Source organism: Leucopleurus acutus (assembly GCF_964270905.1).
Source record: "Leucopleurus acutus genome assembly, chromosome: 8".
In the NCBI taxonomy this organism is placed as follows: Eukaryota; Metazoa; Chordata; class Mammalia; order Artiodactyla; family Delphinidae; genus Leucopleurus; species Leucopleurus acutus.
In genome coordinates this window covers 63,956,094-63,980,679 of record NC_139151.1, presented here as the reverse complement: position 1 = coordinate 63,980,679, position 24,586 = coordinate 63,956,094, and the positions used below count along the sequence as shown (strand labels likewise).

Sequence of the window (24,586 nt, the reverse complement as noted above, 5' to 3'; positions counted from 1 at the left end):
GGCTTCCCTGGTGGCGCAGTGGTTGAGAGTCCGCCTGCCGATGCAGGGGACACAAGTTCATGATTCAGTCCGGGAGGATCCCGCAAGCCACGGAGCGGCTGGGCCCATGAGCCATGGCTGCTGGGCCTGCGTGTCCGGAGCCTGTGCTCCACAACGGGAGAGGCCGCAACAGTGAGAGGCCCGCGTACCACAAAAAGCAAAACAAAACAAAACAAAACAAAACAAAAAGAGATAGATTGATAGAAATTATGCAATCTGAAGAACAGAGAAGAAAACAGCATCAGAGAAATGTGAGACACCCGTTAAGTACACCAACATTCACATAACAGGAGTATCTGAAGGATAGGAAAGAGAGAAAGGAGAAGGAAAAATATTGGAAGAAATAGTGACTGAAAACTTTCCCAATCTGATGGAAAATACTAACCTACACATCCAAAAAGTTCAATGAACTCTAAGATAAATACAAAGAGTTTAACACATACTTCATATCATACAGACATACACATCATAGTAAAACGGTGGAAAACCAAAGACAAAAAGAAAATCTTGAAAGCAACAAGAGAAAAATGATTCATCACACACCAGGAAACACCAGTAAGACAGACAACCAACTTCAGAAACAGAGGAAGTCAGCACAGAGTGTGGCATTTCTAGGGGTTGCAAAGGGAGAACCCCACCAGGAATTTGGGGCCTTAAAGTATGCCACATCCCAGGGCACAGGTGCTGCATAGGAGGACACAAAAGGATGCTTGAGCTTGTGGTTAGCAGGTGCTCAGTGATTCAAGGCAGAAAGGATCAACCCAAAGGCGCCCCAAATAAAGACCATGACCACACACTGAGGACTCAGCACCACACCCAGAATTGTGATATACACAACTGAGGAAGAAAGTTTCCCAATGAATGTCAACTATCTCATACAGCCTGTGGTACTTGACCTCCTAGCCCTGAGATGGAAAGAGAAGCTGACCCAGACTGTATCTTTGACTCCAAACAATAAGTAAAACCCCACAATTCTAACACTAAGGGTCTTCCAAGATCCTCATGAGTGAAGATGGGAGCTAAGGGGGAAAACCTAAAAGAGCAACAGATCCTGTCCAGTTCACCAAAAGTGACCTTGACATCCTTAGGGGAATACAATGTCTCATCTTTCTCTGACAAAATTCAACTGTGCTCATTGTTCTTATAAATGTTCTTTTCTGGTCAATGAAATGTCCCTGCTACCCTGAGACCCTCATAACTTTCAAGGGCTGGGTAAACCAGGGCGTCTCACTCAGTGGTCTAGATGTACTTCCTGCGAGCACAGTTCACAAAAAAAATCTCTCTACGGTTGCATTAACCTAGTCTTGGTAGAACCAAAGCTCTACCAAGTAAGTGAGGTCGCTGTGGCTTCTGCAGTGAAATGAGAGCCCGCCCCCAGCCCAGCGTCCACGCCCACCTTCCTCACGGTCTCCAGCTCCTGCTGCTTGTTTTCATTTGCCACCTGGAGCTCCTTCATCTGTCGCTCCAGCTCCTCCTGCTCAGCCAGCACCTTCTTCCGGAGTTCTTTCCGACGCTGGCGGGCTTCTTTGTGTGGTGGGGGGCTGCCCAGCTTCAGCAGATGGATGGTAGAATGGATGGCTGTGAAAGGCATGGGAGAAAAAACAGGGAATACCCTTTATTCTTTGTAAGCCTAACATGTAAATGGCATAGTGGGAATAAAACCAGAGACCCAGGATAATTCTGATCCTGCCACTGAGCAGTGGTGTGACCGTGAGCAAGTCACAGAACCTCTTACAGCACGGGTTTCTCATCTCTAACATGAGAGAGATGATCTCTGAAGTCCCTTCCAGCTCCAAAGTTCCGTAACTGCCTATCTGTGCTTAAACAGATCTTGATTTGGGGATATAACACACATTTGAGGAAATCCCAACACTTCCAACTCCCTTTCCTATACTTCCCAAAAGGCCAGGTAAGAACAAGACATAGCAAGGGCTGAGATATAAAGTTCCTGGTATCTGATTTGCTACCTGCTGTATTTAGTCTGCCCCTCATCTATACCTTATGAAACCATCTCCCTATATACTCCCTTCCCGAGGTGATAACAGCAGCTACCATTTTTTGAATATTTGCTATATATACACCCTTTACGTGCATTATATAATTTTTACGTGAAATCTGATTTCTTTCCTGATCGTTTCAATTACTTAAAGAGCTAATACTTTCACATTGTTCAAACTCAAAAGCATGAAAGGACATAGATGAAGTCTCGCTCCTACTCCTATCCCCCAGTACTGAGTTCTCCACTTCACTAGCAACTAATGCTAACAGTTTCTGTGCATCTTTCCTGAGATACTTAAAGCATATACAAATAAACATGTATATACGTTCTCCATCTTCTGTTGACACAAATGTTGGCATAACACACTCTTCAGAGCCTTGGAGAGCTTTCCATGTCAGTACATACTGCACAGTACTGCACAATTCTCCACTGTGTAGCTGTACCATAATCTGTTCAACCACTCCCCAATTAATGGACGTTTAAGTTGTTTGCAATCTGTCACAAACATTTCTGCAATGATGTGTCATTTTTTAAATATGCAACTATATCTTCATTTTCTAATTATGAACCCTCACAACAACCTGAGAGGTCGATACTATTATTTGCCCCATTCCACAGAAGAAGAAAGCTGCTAGAGAATTCCTAACTCAACCCCAGAAGCCCAGGAGAGAGGATTCAGACCCAGGTATACTTGCTTCCAACTCTTAAACTACATCAAAATGACCATAATTTTCAATAAAACAATTTTACCTATGTTCAAGAATATAACATTCAGAATCCTCTTTCATGATTAAAAATAAAATCTCATAAAGTGTTTCATTCTTTACTAATTTTGGAGTAATACTTTAGTTTGAAAGTTATTAAATCAGAAGTTTGCATTCTTGAGATAATTATTTGAAACTAGTGATTTCTTGTGAAAGTAACAGATCTTGAAAACTACTTGAAGTATTCAAAAGCTATTGCAACAAAAAGAATAAAATATCTAGGAATAAACCTACCTAAGGAGACAAAAGACCTGTATGCAGAAAATTATAAGACACTGATGAAAGAAATTAAAGATGATACAAATAGATGGAGAGATATACCATGTTCTTGGATTGGAAGAATCAACATTGTGAAAATGACTCTACTACCCAAAGCAATCTATAGATTCAATGCAATCCCTATCAAACTACCACTGGTATTTTTCACAGAACTAGAACAAAAAATTTCACAATTTGTATGGAAACACAAAAGACCCCGAATAGCCAAAGCAATCTTGAGAACGAAAGAAGGAACTGGAGGAATCAGGCTCCCTGACTTCAGACTATACTACAAAGCTACAGTTATCAAGACGGTATGGTACTGGCACAAAAACAGAAAGATAGATCAATGGAACAGGATAGAAAGCCCAGAGATAAACCCATGCACATATGGACACCTTATCTTTGATAAAGGTGGCAGTAATGTACAATGGAGAAAGGACAGCCTCTTCAATAAGTGGTGCTGGGAAAACTGGACAGGTACATGTAAAAGTATGAGATTAGATCACTCCCTAACACCATACACAAAAATAAGCTCAAAATGGATTAAAGACCTAAATGTAAGGCCAGAAACTATCAAACTCTTAGAGGAAAACATAGGCAGAACACTCTATGACATAAATCACAGCAAGATCCTTTCTGACCCACCTCCTAGAGTAATGGAAATAAAAACAAAAATAAACAAATGGGACCTAATGAAACTTCAAAGCTTTTGCACAGCAAAGGAAACCATAAACAGGACCAAAAGACAACCCTCAGAATGGGAGAAAATATTTGCAAATGAAGCAACCGACAAAGGATTAATCTCCAAAATTTACAAGCAGCTCATGCAGCTCAATAACAAGAAAACAAACAACCCAATCCAAAAATGGGCAGAAGACCTAAATAGACATTTCTCCAAAGAAGATATACAGACTGCCAACAAACACATGAAAGAATGCTCAACATCATTAATCATTAGAGAAATGCAAATCAAAACTACAATGAGATATCATCTCACACCAGTCAGAATGGCCATCATCAAAAAATCTAGAAACAATAAATGCTGGAGAGGGTGTGGAGAAAAGGGAACACTCTTGCACTGCTGGTGGGAATGTGAATTGGTTCAGCCACTATGGAGAACAGTATGGAGGTTCCTTAAAAAACTACAAATAGAACTACCATATGACCCAGCAATCCCACTACTGGGCATATACCCTGAGAAAACCAAAATTCAAAAAGAGTCATGTACCAAAATGTTCATTGCAGCTCTATTTACAATAGCCCGGAGATGGAAACAACCTAAGTGCCCGTCATCGGATGAATGGATAAAGAAGATGTGGCACATATATACAATGGAATATTACTCAGCCATAAAAAGAAACGAAATTGAGCTATTTGTAATGAGGTGGATAGACCTAGAGTCTGTCATACAGAGTGAAGTAAGTCAGAAAGAAAAAGACAAATACCGTATGCTAACACATATATATGGAATTTAAGGAAAAAAATGTCATGAAGAACCTAGGGGTAAAGCAGGAATAAAGACGCAGACCTCCTAGAGAACGGACTTGAGGTTATGGGGAGGGGGAAGGGTGAGCTGTGACAGGGCGAGAGAGAGTCATGGGCATATACACACTAACAAACGTAGTAAGGTAGATAGCTAGTGGGAAGCAGCCGCATGGCACAGGGATATTGGCTCGGTGCTTTGTGACAGCCTGGAGGGGTGGGATAGGGAGGGTGGGAGGGAGGGAGACGCAAGAGGGAAGAGATATGGGAACATATGTTTATGTATGACTGATTCACTTTGTTATAAAGCAGAAACTAACACACCATTGTAAAGCAATTATACCCCAATAAAGATGTTAAAAAAAAAAAAAAAGCTATTGCACAATTCCTCTTTCGTTTTACACGCTACTAAATACTCAAAATGGCTACTTTAAAATTCTTTATAGTCCTTAAAAGGGGAAATTCCATGTTCTTTAAATAGTAAGCGTAAAAAAACCTAAAATGTCCAGTTTATAATTTTCCCACACATTCATCAGGCAAATGAAATTGATGAAAATTTTGGGAACTCCTCTCACTTTGTTATTCTTCTAGCTACTGTTTCACATAGAAATAACTGTAGACAATGAGGAAACAATGCCGAGTATCTTTAATGAGATCCAAAGCTGAAAGAGCTCTCAAGTCATATCATGACAAGTAATAAAAATTACCTTACCCTGAATCCACTCTTGTTTCTTCTTCTTATCTGAAGCACTGATTTCAAAGGTCTTATCAAAACATTTTATGAGAAAAAGGCATTTCTTTCCATCTTTGTCAGGCAAGGACTAAGACAGAAAGCAAAATTAGTCTTTAAAATTTTATTTTAAAGTATTTAGATTAAGTTCAATCTTATTTATATAAGAAGTACCTATAAATGAATATTACAGATTTTCTAATGCTGCCCCCTAGGCAACAGTACTTATGGTAAAAATGACCCTGGATTAGTGTACTACACCTAGACTGGGAGAACCAACACCACCTGATGGGCCATGCTTTGGGCTTTCCTGAGCACAGCAACCCTTGTACCTTAGCACATCTCTTAAGGGAACCCTGGAAGATATACCCATGGACTGTTCCAATAGGTCTTGACTCCTATAGGATATGAGGCTTCTAACCCAGGGTGATTCCCACACCCTCCAGATGCGTCTCTGCCTTCCTTGCACCAGGGGTATTGTTGCTGGTTCTTGTCCTATATCCTTATAAGTAGACTGGTATGGCCTATGGTAATCTTGTGAGTCTCCATGTTTACTTGAATCTAAGAAGACCCCTTACTGGGCACTGCACACCCTAAGACATTAATACATACCATTTCAACCATCAAAACACATTATCATTTATGAATGAGATCTTAGGTATTTTAAATGTTCTTCAACAAATACAGATGTGGCAATAGTTCAGCTATAAATTAAAAACTCAAAACTTTATGTTCTTGAGGACTTCACTTCTTTAACCGAATTAGCAGCTGTGACTAAAGTATTCTGAAAGTCACCGTAAGTATTCCAAGGCAATGCTCACATCTTCTTTTGGTTTATCTATTACACTCAAAATGGCCCAGGTTTTCTGATATATTCATGATTTCAAACACTTTCTTACTGAATTTGTTTTGCTTTATTTTCTTATTTATGACTCCATTTTATTCAAGAAATGATCCCTTACATGTACAAATGAGATTTAATCCCTATATTTTATTCTCGAGTATAAGAAAATAAACTCACATTAGAAAAAAATTTTGTCAGGCATCTAATTTTTTGGTTCAGAAACTATGGCTACTGTAAGCCTGTATTATTTTGGAAATGTAAATTTTAAGATTATTTTTAAGGCTCTGGAGTCTAGAAGAAGGAAGATACACTACTTGAACAGCAGGGGGCAGCACTGGAAAGAGGTAACCGTTGACTCTTACCTCCACACAGCAGTTCTCATCCAAGAGAATGTCTCCTTTCTTATCTTTCAGATCCTCACTCACATAGTAAGAAATTATGTTGGGTTTTAGTACAAACCAGCGTTCAGTCCAGTTTTTCCGTCTATGGCCTTTTTTCATCATGTAACCCTATGAAAGATTAAATCTGATATAAACTCCTGTCCTTTTATTTATAAGAGCTGATACCTCTTCCTTGACATTCTTGCCTACTCCATTATCTGATGTGTGGCCTTGAATACATGAATATCAAAGGTTCTTGCCCTTTGTGGATCATGAACCCTTTGAAGAGCTACAAAGGCAGCGCACTATACCCAGTCAAATTCATGCAAGCATGTGCAGATAAAAGTTTACATAGAATTTTAGACACTCAGAGACATCTCCTCCCCCCACCCAAACCCCCCAACCTCGCCAAAAGCTATATGCAGATAAGAGACTGCAAGACCCCCTGATGTTAACAGTATTGTGGGGTTTCTTTTTTTAATACCTTATCTTTTAGGGATACCTACTGAAATATTTATAGATAAAATGAAATGTCTGCATTTGTGTCAAGATAAGACAGGAGAGGTCAAAGTAGGCGGGGAGGATTAAGCAGGTATCAGTGATTCCTGGGGCTGGGTGATGGGTATACGAGAGTTCATTATACTATTCTATCTGTTCCCTTTAAAATAGAAAACACAAACACATGCACACACACAGTGATCTGAGATTCTCAGTAAATCTAGACCTAGACCTCACAGTGATTCTCAGTAAATCTAGACCTCCATCAATGAAAATGCTAAAACCTATCAGTCAACTTGGCCAAGCATATCTTCTCAGCCAGTCACCCTCTGGCACCAAAGTACCTCTCTACCTGACCTCACAATTCTGGAGGATGACTCTGCTCCAAAGGAGCAGAAAAAGAACTGGACCAGTAGTTAGGCTACTGGCTTCTAAGTATAGCTTCTATGCTCACACTTACTAGCCCTGTGCTTCCTTCCCATACATCAGCATCAAAGGTGTATGATTAAAAATTTTACTTCAGCAAAACTACACATTTATTATAGGCCAAAACCCTTCAGTACTATTCAAGAATAACTCTTTTTTTTTTTTTTTTTTTTTTTTTTTTGTGGTACGCGGGCCTCTCACTGTTGTGGCCTCTCCCGTTGTGGCGCACAGGCTCCGGACGCGCAGGCTCAGCGGCCATGGCTCACGGGCCTAGCCGCTCCGCGGCATGTGGGATCCTCCCGGACTGGGTCATGAACCCGTGTCCCCTGCAACGGCGGGCGGACTCTCAACCACTGTGCCACCAGGGAAGCCCTAACTCACATTTTAAATAGTAAATCTATAGGTGCTGATAGCTTGTGCTAGACTATACACATTGTTAAATATATGATAATATCTTGGCTGTATCATTTGATTATTACACTAAGTTCTAATCATATTACTTGTTCAGTTTGCTAATCCTTGAACATTTAAGCCAAAGCTATCTCATATTGCAATTCATCTGTAGTTCTATATTCTGCCATCCTAATCTGTCTGGAAATCCTCTTCAGACAGAGACCATGTCTCATAACTCTTTGCAGCACCAAAAACTTACACAAATTAAGCCTCAATTAATTTTTTTGATGGGCTCCATTTGGAGAAAAGAGCAAAAACAATATCACCTAACAGAGCAAAGAAAGGACCAAAGTAAGGAAATCCCAAATCAGAGCTATTATTCAATGTAATAAGGTAGGAAATCTAATCTAATCCACTAAAAATATATAAATTCTACTTAATAAGCATTAAGCCTCCATATGTATATCAGATGCTATGCAGGTGCTGAGAAAACAAACTTTATCATCTAATATGATAAACACAACTTTACTATATAAAGGTATTTTTTCCCAAAAGAAAGAATATTTTTATGATTTTATAAAAATAATATATATCATATATATAAAGAGAGATCAACATGTGTAAACATATATAATAGTAAGTCCAATAATAAGAAAAGAACAAAGAATAAAATAAAATTCACAGAAATCCCACAATCCAGCGGCAATCAACATTTTGGCACTCATCCTTCCAGACAGCTCTACAAACACAAATCACATTGCATGAAAGGGATGACAAGACACCTACTGTTCAAGAAACTTTTTTTCACTGAACAATATGCCATGGGATCTTTCAGATGAATAAGTATGGATGTACACGTGACATAAAAGTACTTTAAAAATGTTTAGAAATGTGATCAGTTAAACAGTTATTTCAAAATAGTAATTTCCCAATGCTTAACTGTAATTCTTTACAATGAAAGCCTAACACAAGACTGGGAAAATAAGAAACTTTATTCCTGTTCTCAATCAGTGTAAAAGTATAAGTGACTTAGACTCATCTTTGTAATGCAAATTTGTTTTATTTCAAACATGTCAAATTCTAAAGGTAAGGAGAAATAGTGTTATAGGACTCTTACCTGTTTCAGCACATCTAATATAAGCTCATTAAAGACCTCGTTAATTGCCATGGACACTGTCTGCCGATCCATGCCTTTGCTAAACTGTCCATTTCCAATAAGCTCAATCAGTTCCCACACGGAAAGGCCATCTTTACTGTCATCAAAGTTGATTTTATAATTTTCAAATTGTTCTTGTTGCCAACCTCCTCCCATAGCTTCTGTAAGTTTCTTAAGCAGGTATTCAATCTATACAAAGAATTTTTAAAACATTATTTCATAGCAAAAAAATAACGTTTAAACTTAGATATGTACCTGTGTTACTTACACTGAAAGGTCAATTTCGGAAATATTCTTTTATAGTGCCAAAAGTGTATCTTTCAAGAATCATGATACTACCAGGGAGAAGGGTATGGATAAAATGCCATTTATTCTATATTAAACTAGAATAAGTAATCAAAAACTGGAACCTTTAAGAGTATAGTATATTTGCATACAGAACTAAAGCAAACTGCACACATACTATCATACACAAACTAATTGATGTGATCTGATTACTCTGTTGGATTTCAATATATCAGAATATTAATTTTACTGAACAATAAGCATCTCAAAGTATGTACAACTTAGTCACCAATTTATTAATTTTCCACATAAGCCAATTATTTGAAATTAATGCTGCTGCTTCTCATTAGAATGCTGACAATGTTGCAAACAATGGTGAATTCCTAGCCTGGGCCAGAAAAGTCTATTAAATCCCAAAACACATAGCTTTGTATAGAAAAACAGTAGAAAATACTGCACGCATCCTTCCAGACAGCTCTACACACACACACATCACATTGCATGAAAGGGATTACAAGACACCTGCTGTTCAACAACCTGTTTTTTTCAGATGAATGAGTATGGATGTACACGTGACATGAAAGTACTTTAAAAGTGTAAATGAAATAGTAACAGTTAAACAAAACAGTGATGCAGTAATACTGAATGAGAATTGATCTCTCTTATCTTCTGGAAAGCCTGGGTATCCTACAGTGCTCTCTCAAACTCAACATGTGCAAAAATGAATGAACCATCTCTACCTTTCAAATGGCTTCTCCTCCAATTATGGATTTCAGTTGGGAACAACACCATTCACCCATGTCAGGACCCTTTTCCCCACTCCCTTACATCAAATCAGTGACAAAATCCTACTGTTTTCACCTCCCTTCTTTTTTTTTTTTTTTTTTTTTGCGGTACGCGGGCCTCTCACTGTCGTGGCCTCTCTCGTTGCTGAGCACAGGCTCCAGACGCGCAGGCTCAGCGGCCATGGCTCACGGGCCCAGCTGCTCCGCGGCATATGGGATCTTCCCGGACCGGGGCACAAACCCGTGTCCCCTGCATCGGCAGGCGGACTCTCAACCACTGTGCCACCAGGGAAGCCCATCACCTCCCTTCTTTAAACTCTGCCTAGCTCCCTATCACCTCAAAGATAAAGGCCAAGCTCCTCTGTGTCCCCTGTGATCACCCCTGCCTACTGTCTCTAACATATTTCCTGCCATGCCCTACTGCAGATTTTACACTCCACCAATAACCACCATCAACACAGATCGCAAGCATGTTCTGTAAAGGGCTAGCTTGTAAACATTTAAGACTTTCTACATCTCTGGTATATGTTCTTCTTTGTTCGGGTTTTTTTTGTTTTTTTTGGTATTTTTTAACAACCCTTTAAAAACGTGAAAATTATCTTAGCACATGGGCTATATAAAAACAGGCTATGTGGGCTGAATTCACCCAGCAGGCTGTAGTTTGCCAACACCTGCTATAGATTATAAGTAGTCTACCCATTTAACACATTTTTTTATGCTTCTATGCCTTGCCCCATGCTGTCCTATCTAGATTACCTTTCCCCATTTCTCTACCCAGCTAACTGGTATCTGTTCAAATCCTACATTGTCTATAATATTCCCACTCAAAATAGTCCAAAATGTGGACCAGCAGCATCAGCATCACCTGGAAGCCTGTTGGAAATGAAGAATCTCATCCCGCACCGAAGACCCCAAAATCAGAATCTGCATTTTAACAAGAACCCCCAGTACTTCTTCCATATGCACATTAAAGTTTGAGAAGCACTGCTCTGGTAAAACTGCTCTGACCCAGGTCAGGTGTTCCTCTTCTGTGTCACTGCACTCAGCATACTGTATTGAAACTATCTCTATACTCATACGCTGCCCCCTGTAGATTTTCTGAAATCCTTACAGGAGGGACAATGTCCCACTCATCTTTGACTCTCCAGAACTCAGAATCATACATAGAATGTAGTAGAGGTCAATTAATGAAATGGAAATAAACTAAGCTAGGTCTCAATTTTTCTCATCTATGAAATGGGTATAATAACACCCATCATACAGAACTACTATGGGGATAAAATGGGACAAAAATAGAACACTGTGCACAATGTCTGGCACAGTATGAACTCCATCAATGTTTCTTCCTTCTGCACTGAGTAGAATACTATTCAACCATTTAACATTACATTTAAGGCAGACTGGTTCAAGATGGCGGAATAAAAGGATGTGCACTCACTCCTTATTGCGAGCACACTGGAATCACAACTAACTGCTGAACAATCATCGACAGGAAGACACCGGAACTCACCAACAAAGATAACCCACATCCAAAGACAAAGGAGAAGCTGCAATGAGATGGTAGGAGGGACAATCACAGTAAAATCAAACCCCATAACAGCTGGGTGGGTGACTCACAAACTGGAGAACAATTACACCACAGAAGTCCACACACTGGATTGAAGGTCCTGAGCCCCATGTCAGGCTTCCCAACCTGGGGGTTTGGCAACAGGAGGAGGAATTCTCAGAGAATCAGACTTTGAAGGCTAGCGGGATTTGACTGAAGGACGTTGACAGGACTGGGGGAAACAGAGACTCCACTCTTGGAGGGCACACACAAAGTAGTGTGCACATCAGGACCCAGGGGAAGGAGCAGTGACCACACAGGAGATGGAGCCAGACCTACCTGCTAGTGTTGGAGGGTCTCCTGCAGAGGCAGGAGGTGGCTGTGTCTCACTGTGAGGACAAGGACACTGGCAGCAGAAATTCTGGGAAGTACTCCTTGGCGTGAGCCCTCCCAGAGTCCGCCATTAGCCCCACCAAAGAGCCTGTAACCTCCAGTGCTGGGTCGCCTCAGGCCAAACAACCAACAGGGAGGGAACCCAGCCCTACCCATCAGCAGACAAGCACATTAAAGTTTTACACAGCTCTGCCCACCAGAGCAACACCCAGCTCTACCCACCACCAGTCCCTCCCATCAGGAAGCTTGCACAAGCCTCTTAGATAGCCTCATCCACCAGGGGGCAGAGAGCAGAAGCAAGAAGAACTACAATCCTGCAGCCCGTGCAGTGAAAACCACATTCACAGAAAGACAAAATGAAAAGGCAGAGGACTATGCACCAGATGAAGGAACAAGACAAAATCCCAGAAAAACAACTAAACGAAGTGGAGATAGGCAAACTTCCAGAAAAAGAATTCAGAATAATGATAGTGAAGATGATCCAGGACATCGGAAAAAGAATGGAGGCAAAAACCGAGAAGGTGCAAGAAGTGTTTAACGAAGACCTAGAAGAATTAAAGAACAAACACACAGAGATGAACAACACAAGAACTGAAAAATACACTAGAAATACACTAGAAGGAATCAATAGCAGAATAACTAAGGCAGAAGAACGGATAAGTGACTTGGAAGACAGAATGGTGGAATTCACTGCTGTGAAACAGAAAAAAGAAAAAAAGAAACGAAGACAATCTAAGAGACCTCCGGGACAACATTAAATGCACCAACATTCGCGTTATAGGGGCCCCAGAAGGAGAAAAGAGAGAGAAAGGACCCGAGAAAATATTTGAAGAGATTATAGTGGAAAACTTCCCTAACATGGGACAGGAAATAGCCACCCAAGTCCAGGAAGCACAGAGAGTCCCAGGCAGGATAAACCCAAGGAGAAACACGCCAAGACACATAGTAATCAAACAGAAAAATTAAAAGACACAGAAAAATTATTAAAAGCAACAAGGGAAAAACAACAAATAAAATACAAGGGAACTCCCATAAGGGTAACAGCTGATTTCCCGCAGAAACTCTACAGGCCAGAAGTGGGGGGGGGCACAATATATTTAAAGTGATGAAAAGGAAGACGCTACAACCAAGATTACTCTACCTAGCAAGGATCTCATTCAGATTTGATGGAGAAATCAAAAGCTTTACAAACAAGAAAAAGCTAAGAGAATTCAGCACCACCAAACCAGCTCTACAGCAAATGCTAAAAGAACTTCTCTAAGTGAGAAACACAAGAGAAGAAAAGTACCTACAAAGAAACACCCCAAAACAATTAAGAAAATGGTAACAGAAACATACATATCAATAATTACCTTAAATGTGAATGGATTAAATGCTCCACCCAAAAGACACAGGCTCGCTGAATGGATACAAAAACAAGACCCATATATATGCTGTCTGCAAAGGACCCACTTCAGACCTAGGGACACATACAGACTGAAAGTGAGGTGATGGAAAAAGATATTCCATGCAAATGGAAATCAAAAGAAAGCTGGAGTAGCAATACTCACATCAGATAACATAGACTTTAAAGAATGGACAAGAGACAAGGAAGGACACACATAATGATCAAGGAATCAATCCAAGAAGAAAATATAACAACTATAAATATAAATGCACCCAAGACAGGAGGACCTCAATACATAAGGCAAATGCTAACAGCTATAAAAGAGGAAATCGACAGTAACACAATAATACTAGGGGACAGGGGACTTTAACACCACACTTACACTAATGGGCAGATCATCCAGACAGAAAATTAACAAGGAAACACAAGCTTTAAATGACACAAGAGACCAGATAGATTTCATTGATATTTATAGGACATTCCATCCAAAAACAGCATATTACATTTTCTTCTCAACTGCACACGGAACATTCTCCAGGATAGATCACATCTTGGGTCACAAATCAAGCCTCGGTAAATTTAAGAAAACTGAAATCATATCAAGCATCTTCTCTGACAACAATGCTATGAGATGAGAAATCAATTACAGGGGAAAAAAACGTAAAAAATACAAATACATGGAGGCTAAACAATAAGTTACTAAATAACCAAGAGATCACTGAAGAAATCAAAGAGGAAATCAAAAAATACCTAGAGACAAATGACAACAAAAACAAGATGATCCAAAACCTATGGGATGCAGCAAAAGCAGTTCAAAGAGGGTAGTTTACAGCAATACAATTCTACTGCAAGAAACAAGAAAAATCTCAAATAAACAACCTAACCTTACACCTAAAGGAACTAGAGAAAGAAAAACAAACAAAATCCGAAGTTAGTAGAAGGAAAGAAACCATAAAGAACAGAGCAGAAATAAATGAAATAGAAACAAAGATACAATAGCAAAGATCAATAAAACTAAAAGCTGAAAAAAAAAAACTAAAAGCTGGTTCTTTGAGAAGATAAACAAAATTGATAAACCATTAGTCAGACTCATCAAGAAAAAGAGGGAGAAGACACAAATCAATAAAATTAGAAATGAAAAAAGAGAAGTTACAACAGACACCACAGAAATACAAAGCATCATAAGAGACTACTACAAGCAACTCTATGCCAATAAAATGGACAACCTGGAAGAAATGGACAAATTCTTAGAAAGGTATAACCTTCCAAGACTGAACCAGGAAAAAACAGAATATATGAACAGACCAATCACAAGTAATGAAATCGAAACTGTGACTAAAAATCTTCCAACAAACAAAAATCCAGGACCAGATGGCTTCACAGGTGAATTCTATCAGACATTTAGAGAAGAGCTAACACCCATCCTTCTCAAACTCTTCCAAAAAATTGCAGAGGAAGGAACACTCCCAAACTCATTCTATGAGGCGACCATCACCCTGATACCAAAACCAGACAGAGATACTACCAAAAAAGAAAATTACAGACCAATATCACTGATGAATATCGATGCAAAAATCCTCAACAAAATACTAGCAAACAGAATCCAACAGCACATTAAAAGGATAATACACCACGATCAAGTGGGATTTACCTCAGGGATGCAAGGATTCTTCAATATACGCAAGTCAATCAATGTGATACACCATATTAACAAATTGCAGAATAAAAACCGTATGATCATCTCAATAGATGCAGAAAAAGCTTTTGACAAAATTCAACACCCATTTATGATAAAAAACTCTGCAGAAAGTGGGCATAGAGGGAACCTACCTCAACATAATAAAGGCCATATATGACAAACCCACAGCAAACATCATTCTCAATGGTGAAAAACTGAAAGCATTTCCTCTAAGATCAGGAACAAGACAAGGATGTCCACTCCCACCACTATTATTCAACATAGTGTTGGAAGTCCTAGCCACAGCAATCAGAGAAGAAAAAGAAATAAAGGAATACAAATTGGAAAAGAAGAAGTAAAACTGTCACTGTTTGCAGATGACATGATACTATACATAGAGAATCCTAAAAGTGCCACCAGAAAACTTCTAGAGCTAATCAATGAATTTGGTAAAGTTGCAGGATACAAAATTAATGCACAGATATCTCTTGCATTCCTATACACTTACAAGGAAAGACCAGAAATAGAAATTAAGAAAACAATCCCATTCACCATTGCAACAAAAAGAATAAAATACCTAGGAATAAACCTACCTAAGGAGGTAAAAGACCTGTACTCAGAACTATAAGACATTGATGAAAGAAATCAAAGATAATACAAACAGATGGAGAGATATACCATGTTCTTGGACTGGAAGAATCAATATTGTGAAAATGACTATACTCCAAAGCAATCTACAGATTCAATGCAATCCCTATCAAATTACCAATGGCATTTTTTACAGAACTAGAACAAAAAAAAATCTTAAAATTTTTATGGAGACACAAAAGACCCCGAATAGCCAAAGCAATCTTGAGGGAAAAAAAAGGAGCTGGAAGAATCAGACTCCCTGACTTCAGACTATACTACAAACCTACAGTAATCGAGACAATATGGTACTGGCACAAAAACAAAAATATAGATCAATGGAACAGGATAGAAAGCCCAGAGATAAACCCATGCACCTATGGTCAACTAATCTATGACAAAGGAGGCAAGGATATACAATGGAGAAAAGACAGTCTCTTCAATAAGTGGTGCTGGGAAAACTGTACAGCTATATGTAAAAGAATGAAATTAGAACATTCCCTAACACCATACACAAAAATAAACTCAAAATGGATTAAAGACCTAAATGTAAGACTGGACACTATAAAACTCTTAGAGGATAACACAGGAAGAACACTCTTTGACATAAATCACAGCAAGATCTTTTTTGATCCACCTCCTAGAGTAATGGAAATAAAAACAAAAATAAACAAATGAGACCTAATGAAACTTAAAAGCTTTTGCACAGCAAAGGAAACCATAAACAAGATGAAAAGACAACCCTCAGAATGGGAGAAAATATTTGCAAACGAATCAACAGACAAAGGATTAATCTCCAAAATATATAAACAGCTCATGCAGCTCAATATTAAAGAAACAAACAACCCAACACAAAAATTGGCAGAAAAGCTGCTCAACATCACTAATTATGAGAGAAATGCAAATCAAAACTACAATGAGGTATCACCTCACACCAGTTAGAATAGGCATCATCAGAAAATCTACAAACAACAAATGCTGGAGAGGGTGCGGAGAAAAGGGAACCCTCTTGAACTGTTGTTGGGAATGTAAAATGATACAGCCACTATGGAGAACAGTATGGAGGTTCCTTAAAAAACTAAAAATAGAATTACCATATGATCCAGCAATCCCACTACTGGGTATATACCCAGAGAAAACCAAAATTTAAAAAGACACATGCACCCCAATGTTCACTGCAGCACTATTTACAATAGCCAGGTCATGGAAGCAACCTAAATGCCTATCAAAAGATGAATGGATGAAGAAGATGTGGCACATATATACAATGGAATATTACTCAGCCATAAAAAGAAACGAAATTGAGCTATTTGTAATGAGGTGGATAGACCTAGAGTCTGTCATACAGAGTGAAGTAATAAGTCAGAAAGAAAAAGACAAATACCGTATGCTAACACATATATATGGAATTTAAGAAAAAAAAATGTCATGAAGAACCTAGGGGTAAGGCAGGAATAAAGACGCAGACCTCCTAGAGAACGGACTTGAGGTTATGGGGAGGGGGAAGGGTGAGCTGGGACAGGGCGAGAGAGAGTCATGGACATATACACACTAACAAACGTAGTAAGGTAGATAGCTAGTTGGAAGCAGCCGCATGGCATAGGGATATTGGCTCGGTGCTTTGTGACAGCCTGGAGGGGTGGGATAGGGAGGGTGGGAGGGAGGGAGACGCAAGAGGGAAGAGATATGGGAACATATGTATATGTATAACTGATTCACTTTGTTATAAAGCAGAAACTAACACACCATTGTAAAGCAATTATACCCCAATAAAGATGTTAAAAAAAAAAAAAAAGATCAAGATGAAACAAAAATTAATTACATGGGGCTGAGTGAACTGATGAGGATGATTATAATTTTTGTGACTTTCTGTTTCAATAAACAAACAAAAAAGACACATGCACCCCAATGCAGCACTATTTACAATAGCCAGGTCATGGAAGCATCCTAAATGCCCACTGACAGACAAATGGGTAAAGAAGATGTGGTACATATATACAATGGAACATTACTCAGCCATAAAAAGGAACGAAATTGGGTCATTTGTAGAGACATGGATGGACCTAGAGATTGTCCTACAGAGCGAAGTAAGTCAGAAAGAGAAAAACAAATATCGTATATTAATGTATATATGTGGAATCTAGAAAAATGGTACAGATGAACCAGTTTGCAAGGCAGAAACAGAGACACAGATGTAGAGAACAAACGTATGGACACCAAGGGGGTAAAGTGCGGAGGGTGGGGGTGGGGGATCAACTGGGAGATTGGGATTGACATGTATACACTAATATGTATAAAATAGATAACTAATAAGAACCTGTTGTATAAAAAATAAATTAATTAAATTAAATTTTTAAAAAACAGAAAAAATAAAATTACATTTAAGAAAGCATTTATGAAATAATATTAAGTGAGGAGGAATGCAAAATTAAATTTACCTATGATCTCCATTGCACAAATTTATATAAATATTTTGAAAAATACTAGAGCAAAATATTAGAGCCTAATTTGTTACAGATAGGATTGTGAATTAATTTTTTCTTTCTCTTCTTTGCACTTCCAACAATTTGATTATAATGTCGTTTGTGAAATAACATACTTTAACAGAAAAAGAATGCCAACAATAGGAAAAACATGTTTGCAAAGAAATATACATTTGCAAAATATCACAAGGTCAAAAAATATCAAGAGTTCTATTGTAATTTGATGAGATATTATAAGCTCCTCTTGTATGCAGATTATCTAATACCCTAAATCTAGCATACAGTAGGTATTCAACAAATGTTTACTTGCTGGAGAAAAACACACTTAGGTCTTTCCTTTCTCTTGCTGAAGATGTAACATCTGCTCTTTAGCTTATCAGATATTATTTTCTTGGCTTTTAAACAGAAGTAATAGGGATAGGCAGTGGAAAAGAGAAAAAGAAAATTATTAAGAAGAAAAGAAAGGGAAAAGGGAAGGAGAGAACAGGACAGAAAAGAGTAGAAGGAAAAAAGCTTAAAGGCAATAAGACACAAGAGAGAAAAAGTCAATTATATAAATAATTGACCAAAGTAGAATAACTTAGAGGTGTTATCATGCACAGAAATTCAATCTCCCTAAGGCAGCAAAAAGAGGGCCCATGCTGCCTGATCACAACTTGGGATAAAGGTTGTACAGGCACTGCTAGAAGTTTTAGTAGTGAGGCCATGGGTGTGGCCACATGCATGGACAGGACAACAAAAAGTGGGCATGACAAGTCAAGAAACAGCCTTAGCTTTTCCTCACTTACCACTGTGAATGAACTGGTGCCCCTCACACTCTGAGCTTCAATTCCTCATGTATATTGGAATGTCTTTAACATTGTTTCCTGTTAGCAGCAAACTCAGCTCTAGAAACAGCTTCCCAGATTCATCCTGAACCTTTCTGAAGTTGCCCTCCCCCGACCCTCCAGAGTTTGTCATCAGCACTCAGCATCTGCTCTGCATTCCCAGTGACTGTTCCAGGCAACTAATCTAGATTCATTTCCTGTTGGCTTTCAACACAGTCATATACTTATAACCAAATAACTTAAGGACCTCTTACTTCCTTATATTGGGCCAAGGAGAGACAAACATTCCCATTCTCAGTAACTATTCGATGATACTAAGTAATAAATCACGTGCTGCTGTGTTAGTCTGAGTGGACTGCACCAATTCTAAGAGCTCATTCAGTTTCAGGAAGCAGCTTACTTCCTCCTCCCAAGGCAAGTTGCACCAAAAATAACAAAGAATAAACTTTCAAGCTGCATGTGATTTTTGAGGCCTCTGGCTCCAAAGTTTATTTGTTAGAAGTTGTTTCACTGTAATCATTGAAGAGGGTCTTTATTAACTTAATAACAATTCAGATTTTATTTCTTAATAAAGGATCTCTTAAAACTATTTCAGGTTTAATATTTAATTGCAAGAAGGCAATTCTTCCAAATAAGCAACAGACAAACATCCTGTTTTGTTCTTGGTTCTGTGGGAAATGAATGCTAATGTAAAAACTGTACTTTACAGACACACATTTCCAGGAATATCATTTGACAAAAATTATAGAACCATCTCAAATGGGGACATGCAATTTCTTGACTTTTGGTACTAAGTCACTTTCACTTAATGTATTCAATATTCTTGATATTGATTGATATTCTGGGTGATGGGAAACTGAGTCAAAAGCAAACTTACCCCACTTATGTTATTCATGTCACTACCACTGTTACTTATATCTCATATAGTATTAATCAAAGCTGGAGAATTAAATCTTAACTTAAAAATATTTTGGACTTAAAATGCAAACCATCATTATGGTAAATGACTTATTGGAAACATAAAAATTACTTTAAATTTATAAAGCCTAAAAACTGTTTGTAATAATACAAATCAAACTCATTCATGACAAATTAAGACATTATACTTCAAAATTTATTCTTAAATGTACATTTTCATACTTAATTTTATTAAAATCTGTAAGTCTAATACTCATTCAAAATATAGTTTTTTTAACACTATTAAAGTACTTAGGAAGAAAACAAAATCTAACAGAGAATGGGCACCTTAAGAAATGACTCTACTGTTTCTCATAAACTGTGCAACCTTGAATTTGCAGTGCTTGGCAAAGGCCAGGAGATGTGCTAGGAGCTCAATAAATACAAGGCCATATTTTAAACCTTAGGAGGCCGGTTCAGCAGCCAGACAAAGCAGTTCCACGTAAATCTGTTTCAATGATCCCTTCTTTTCCCCCACAAGTACTCCTGGCCACAGAGGAATAATCCGTAAAACTAACGCTATTTCTACTTCTAATCAGAAGAATGCTGAGGGAGCGAAGGACATCAAAACAACAGTTAAGTCCAAACAATGACATGACAAGGTATGCTACTTGACTATCCTGACAAGTCAAAAAGAGGCCATTCCCTTCTCGAATAAGATTAACTTGTTTAGGAGAGGACGAAGACATTCCTGTCAGCCTGCAAAGAGGAAGGCAAGCAAGCAGTGAAGTCTTGGCTGGGCTCTGGGTGCATAAAAATAAAGTCATGGCCCACATCAAGTCTTATGTAGGTCCCAGTTTTTCAGGCCACCTAGGGCAGAAATCTTTTTTTTTTTTTAAATAAGTTTATTTATTTTTGGCTGCGTTGGGTTTTCGTTGCTGCGTGCAGGCTTTCTTTAGTTGCGGCAAGCGGGGGCTACTCTTCGTTGCGGTGCGCAGACTTCTCATTGCGGTGGCTTCTCTTGTTGTGGCGCACGGGCTCTAGGTGCGCGGGCTTCAGTAGTTGTGGCATGTGGGCTCTAGAGCGCAGGCTCAGTAGTCGTGGCGCATGGGTTTGGTTGCTCCGCGGCATGTGGGATCTTCCCACACCAGGGCTCGAACCCGTGCCCCCTGCCTTGGTAGGCGGATTCTTAACCACTGAGCCACCAGGGAAGTCCCGAGCATAAATCTTTTTTTTTTTTTTTTTTTTTTCCGGTACGCAGGCCTCTCACTGTTGTGGCCTCTCCCGCTGCGGAGCACAGGCTCTGGACGTGCAGGCTCAGCGGCCATGGCTCACGGGCCCATCCTCCCGGACCGGGGCACGAACCCGTGTCCCCTGCATCAGCAGGCGGACTCTCAACCACTGTGCCACCAGGGAAGCCCCCGAGCATAAATCTTTTGAGTGTCATAGGCAGAGTAGTCAGGAAGCTGATGCTGACTGGCTCCCTCCAGAGCCTGTGACTCAGTGATAATCTACTAATGACAAGTCCTCCACATCAAGTAAGAGCTGCTTTGAGGAATATGGTTAAGTCTCCTTACAAACTAATTTCTAATTCTGAAATCAGGACAAAGCCACTTTCAAGTCCACTGTGGATATTTTAGAGATCAAAAGATCACGGGTAAGAGACCCACCCCATCTCCAGTTCTAAAGAAAACGCAAATAAATTTACAACACTAAGTATAACTACAAAATGTCTTAAAAAACAATACTGGAGATTTATTAGCACAATTCTTCCAAGCAGCAGCTAGGTTTTTTTTTGAAAGATTTCCTTATAGTCACTGTTGTAATATAGTTTTTTTTAACATCTTTATTGGAATATAATTGCTTTACAATGTTGTGTTAGTTTCTGCTGTATAACAAAGGGAATCAGCTATATGTATACATATAATCCCATATTCCCTCCCTCTTGCATCTCCCTCCCACTCTCCCTAAGCAGCAGCTAGGTTTTAAAAATACCATTAGCATATCTTTTTCTACATCTATCAACATTCTATTCCCTTCTATATGTTTCTGTATTAAAAAAAATTTTGTGGACAAAAATTCCATAGCATGTTTTATTTTTTTATTTTTATTTTTATTTTTTTTGGCGGTACGCGGGCCTCTCACTGTTGTGGCCTCTCCCGTTGCGGAGCACAGGCTCCGGACACGCAGGCTCAGCAGCCATGGCTCACGGGCCTAGCCGCTCCGCGGCATGTGGGATCTTCCCGGACCGGGGCACGAACCCGTGTCCCCTGCATCGGCAGGCGGTCTCTCAACCACTGCGCCACCAGGGAAGCTCAGCATGTTTTATTTTTTACTTCCCCTTTCACATACGTGCACAATTACATTATTATTATTATTAAGCACTAAGAAACTGTCCCCACCGCTACAGTGAAACTGCCTTCTCCTTGCTTACCAATGACCACCTAATTGTTAAATCCAAGGGCAACTTCTCACTCATTACCCTCTAATTTTTCTATAGAATCTAATGCTAGGAACTACTTTTCTGCTTCTTAGAACTTTTTCTTTCTTTGGCACCCATGACTCAACACTCTCCCAGTTCTCCACCAACCTCACAGACTATCCAGTTCTGCTTCCTTTACCAAATCTACTTCCTCCCCCTGCTACAGAAATGGGCCCAAAATTCTGTCTTCAGCCCTCGCTTCTCCCACTATTGTCTCTTCCTCCCTGATCTAACCTACTCCCATGGCTTCCCTGTCTCTGTCTCCAGCCCTGATCTCTCACAGCTCTAAACGTACTCTTTCAGTTCAAACAGGACAGCTCCACAAGGATGATCCACTCAAAATGCCAAATGTACCAAACCCATCATCATACATCATATCTCCAATTTGTTCATCACCCTGTCATTCATTCATACACACACACACACACACACACACACACACACACACAAAATTTAGTGAGCGTTTATCATGGAGCCAGACATTAAGTTAAATGCTTCACATGTATCAACTATCAGTCCTCACAAGAGTCCAGTGAAGGAAGTAGTGATCCCCATTTTCCAGATGGGGTAACCCAAACAGGGAGATTAAGTAATCTGTTCACAGTCACAGAGCTAAAAAGTGGTCAAGTAGGGATTTAAACCAGGCAGTCTGATTTGAAAGACCATGCTTTAAACAACCATACTATATTACCTCCCAGTCGCCCAGACCTGAAACTTGTCTCTATCTCTGTACAGCCCTCACATTCTAGTTAGAAAGGGCATGTGTCATTCTTTTTGACTGCCCGGCACCTAACCCGCTTCTTATGTCTGGGGAATTCCCAATATGGAAGTTAAAAACACAATTGGACACTTTCCAGGCCTCCTTTGCAGCTAGCTCATGGCATGTGACCTAGGTTATAACAATTAGATGCATCATGCCCTGACTGTGATTGAGAAATAGGCACAGAAAACTCTCCATGGTAGCAAGAACAGTTACTTGCAGGAAGATTTGAGTTCCTGGACAGCACCCAGTGTGCAGGGCCAGAGGTGTTCCGTGGTAAAAGTACAACACACATTTTCCCTGTGGTTCCTCACTGCATAGCCTCCACACCTGGTTTTTCAGCCATCATAGCCATTCTGTCAGCTACCCAACATCCTTTTTAAAATTCCCTTTTTGGCTTAAATCAGTCAATCCAGCTGTTTCAAAGACTGGCAATTCAGTCAAGCTGGATACCTCACTCATCTCCGACATGCCCTTCCTTTCCTTTCCTGCCTCATATAACCTTGCCCACTGTTCCCTCCAACCGGAAGTCTTCTCCTCTGCCTTCTTCATTAGTCAAAATTCTTCCGTCTTTTAAGGCCCAGCATAAATGCTACCTTCCCACTAAATATAATAGGTAACACAATGAGCACTTTCTAAGGGCCAGGCAGTCTTCTCATTTGATATTCACAAGAGCAGTTAGGAGGCAGATACTAGCATTAGCCTTATTTTACAGTTGAGGAAACTGCAGCAAAAACTAATGAAGTAAATTTCCCAAGGTCACACAGCTAGTGAGCAGTGTGGAAGCCAGAATTCAAACCCAAGAAATCTGACTCCAGACTCCTGCTCTTAACCAAGCAACACCAAATTACAGCCCATGAGTCAAATCTACCCCAGCTGCCAAATCTGGCTCTCAGCCTGTTTTTATACACACTTGCTCCAAGAACGGTTTTTACATTTTTCAGCGGTTAGAGGGGGTAAAATCAAGAGAGTAATAATATTTCATGGTCCATTAAAATTATATGAAACTCAAATTTCAACATCCATAAGTAAAAGTTTTATTAAAGCACAGGAACATATTGTCTTGTGGCTGCTTTCACGCTATTAACAGCAGAGTTGAGTAGCTATAACAGAGACAATATGGCCCAGGAAGCCCACAAAACCTCAAATATTTTCTGTCTGGCCCTTTACTGAAAAAGTTTAAGACCCTGCTTTTAACCACTACATTATACTGCCTCTCTTAAAAAGCCTTCCCTGATCCCTGACTTCCCTCAAACTGGAATAAATCTTTCCCTTCTCTGTATTTGCATGGCATTTGCACCTCTCTTATAACAGGTAGTTTATTTTGCTTTGAATTACACTTGATTTTTTTCTTTTCCTTGAGCAGACTGCATATTCCTTGAAGGCAGGAAGTCATCTTTTTCACTTTGTATTCCTCTTATTGCCTCATTTACTGTTGCCAGTCGATTAATCCTTGCTGACTTG

The 24,586-nt window shown here is 39.4% G+C and overlaps 1 protein-coding gene across 1 annotated transcript in view; it reads right to left on the bottom strand.

The window, feature by feature from the left end:
* SWAP70 (switching B cell complex subunit SWAP70) overlaps positions 1 to 24,586 on the bottom strand; it is an 81,200-nt gene that overhangs the window by 13,340 nt on the left and 43,274 nt on the right. Inside the window, exons 4-7 of the mRNA XM_082844310.1 lie at positions 8,934 to 9,161; positions 6,482 to 6,628; positions 5,258 to 5,366; positions 1,436 to 1,617 (exon numbers count right to left, since the gene is read on the bottom strand). Of these exons, the coding sequence (XP_082700436.1) occupies positions 1,436 to 1,617; positions 5,258 to 5,366; positions 6,482 to 6,628; positions 8,934 to 9,161 (666 nt within the window). The remainder of the gene's footprint in view (positions 1 to 1,435; positions 1,618 to 5,257; positions 5,367 to 6,481; positions 6,629 to 8,933; positions 9,162 to 24,586) is intronic.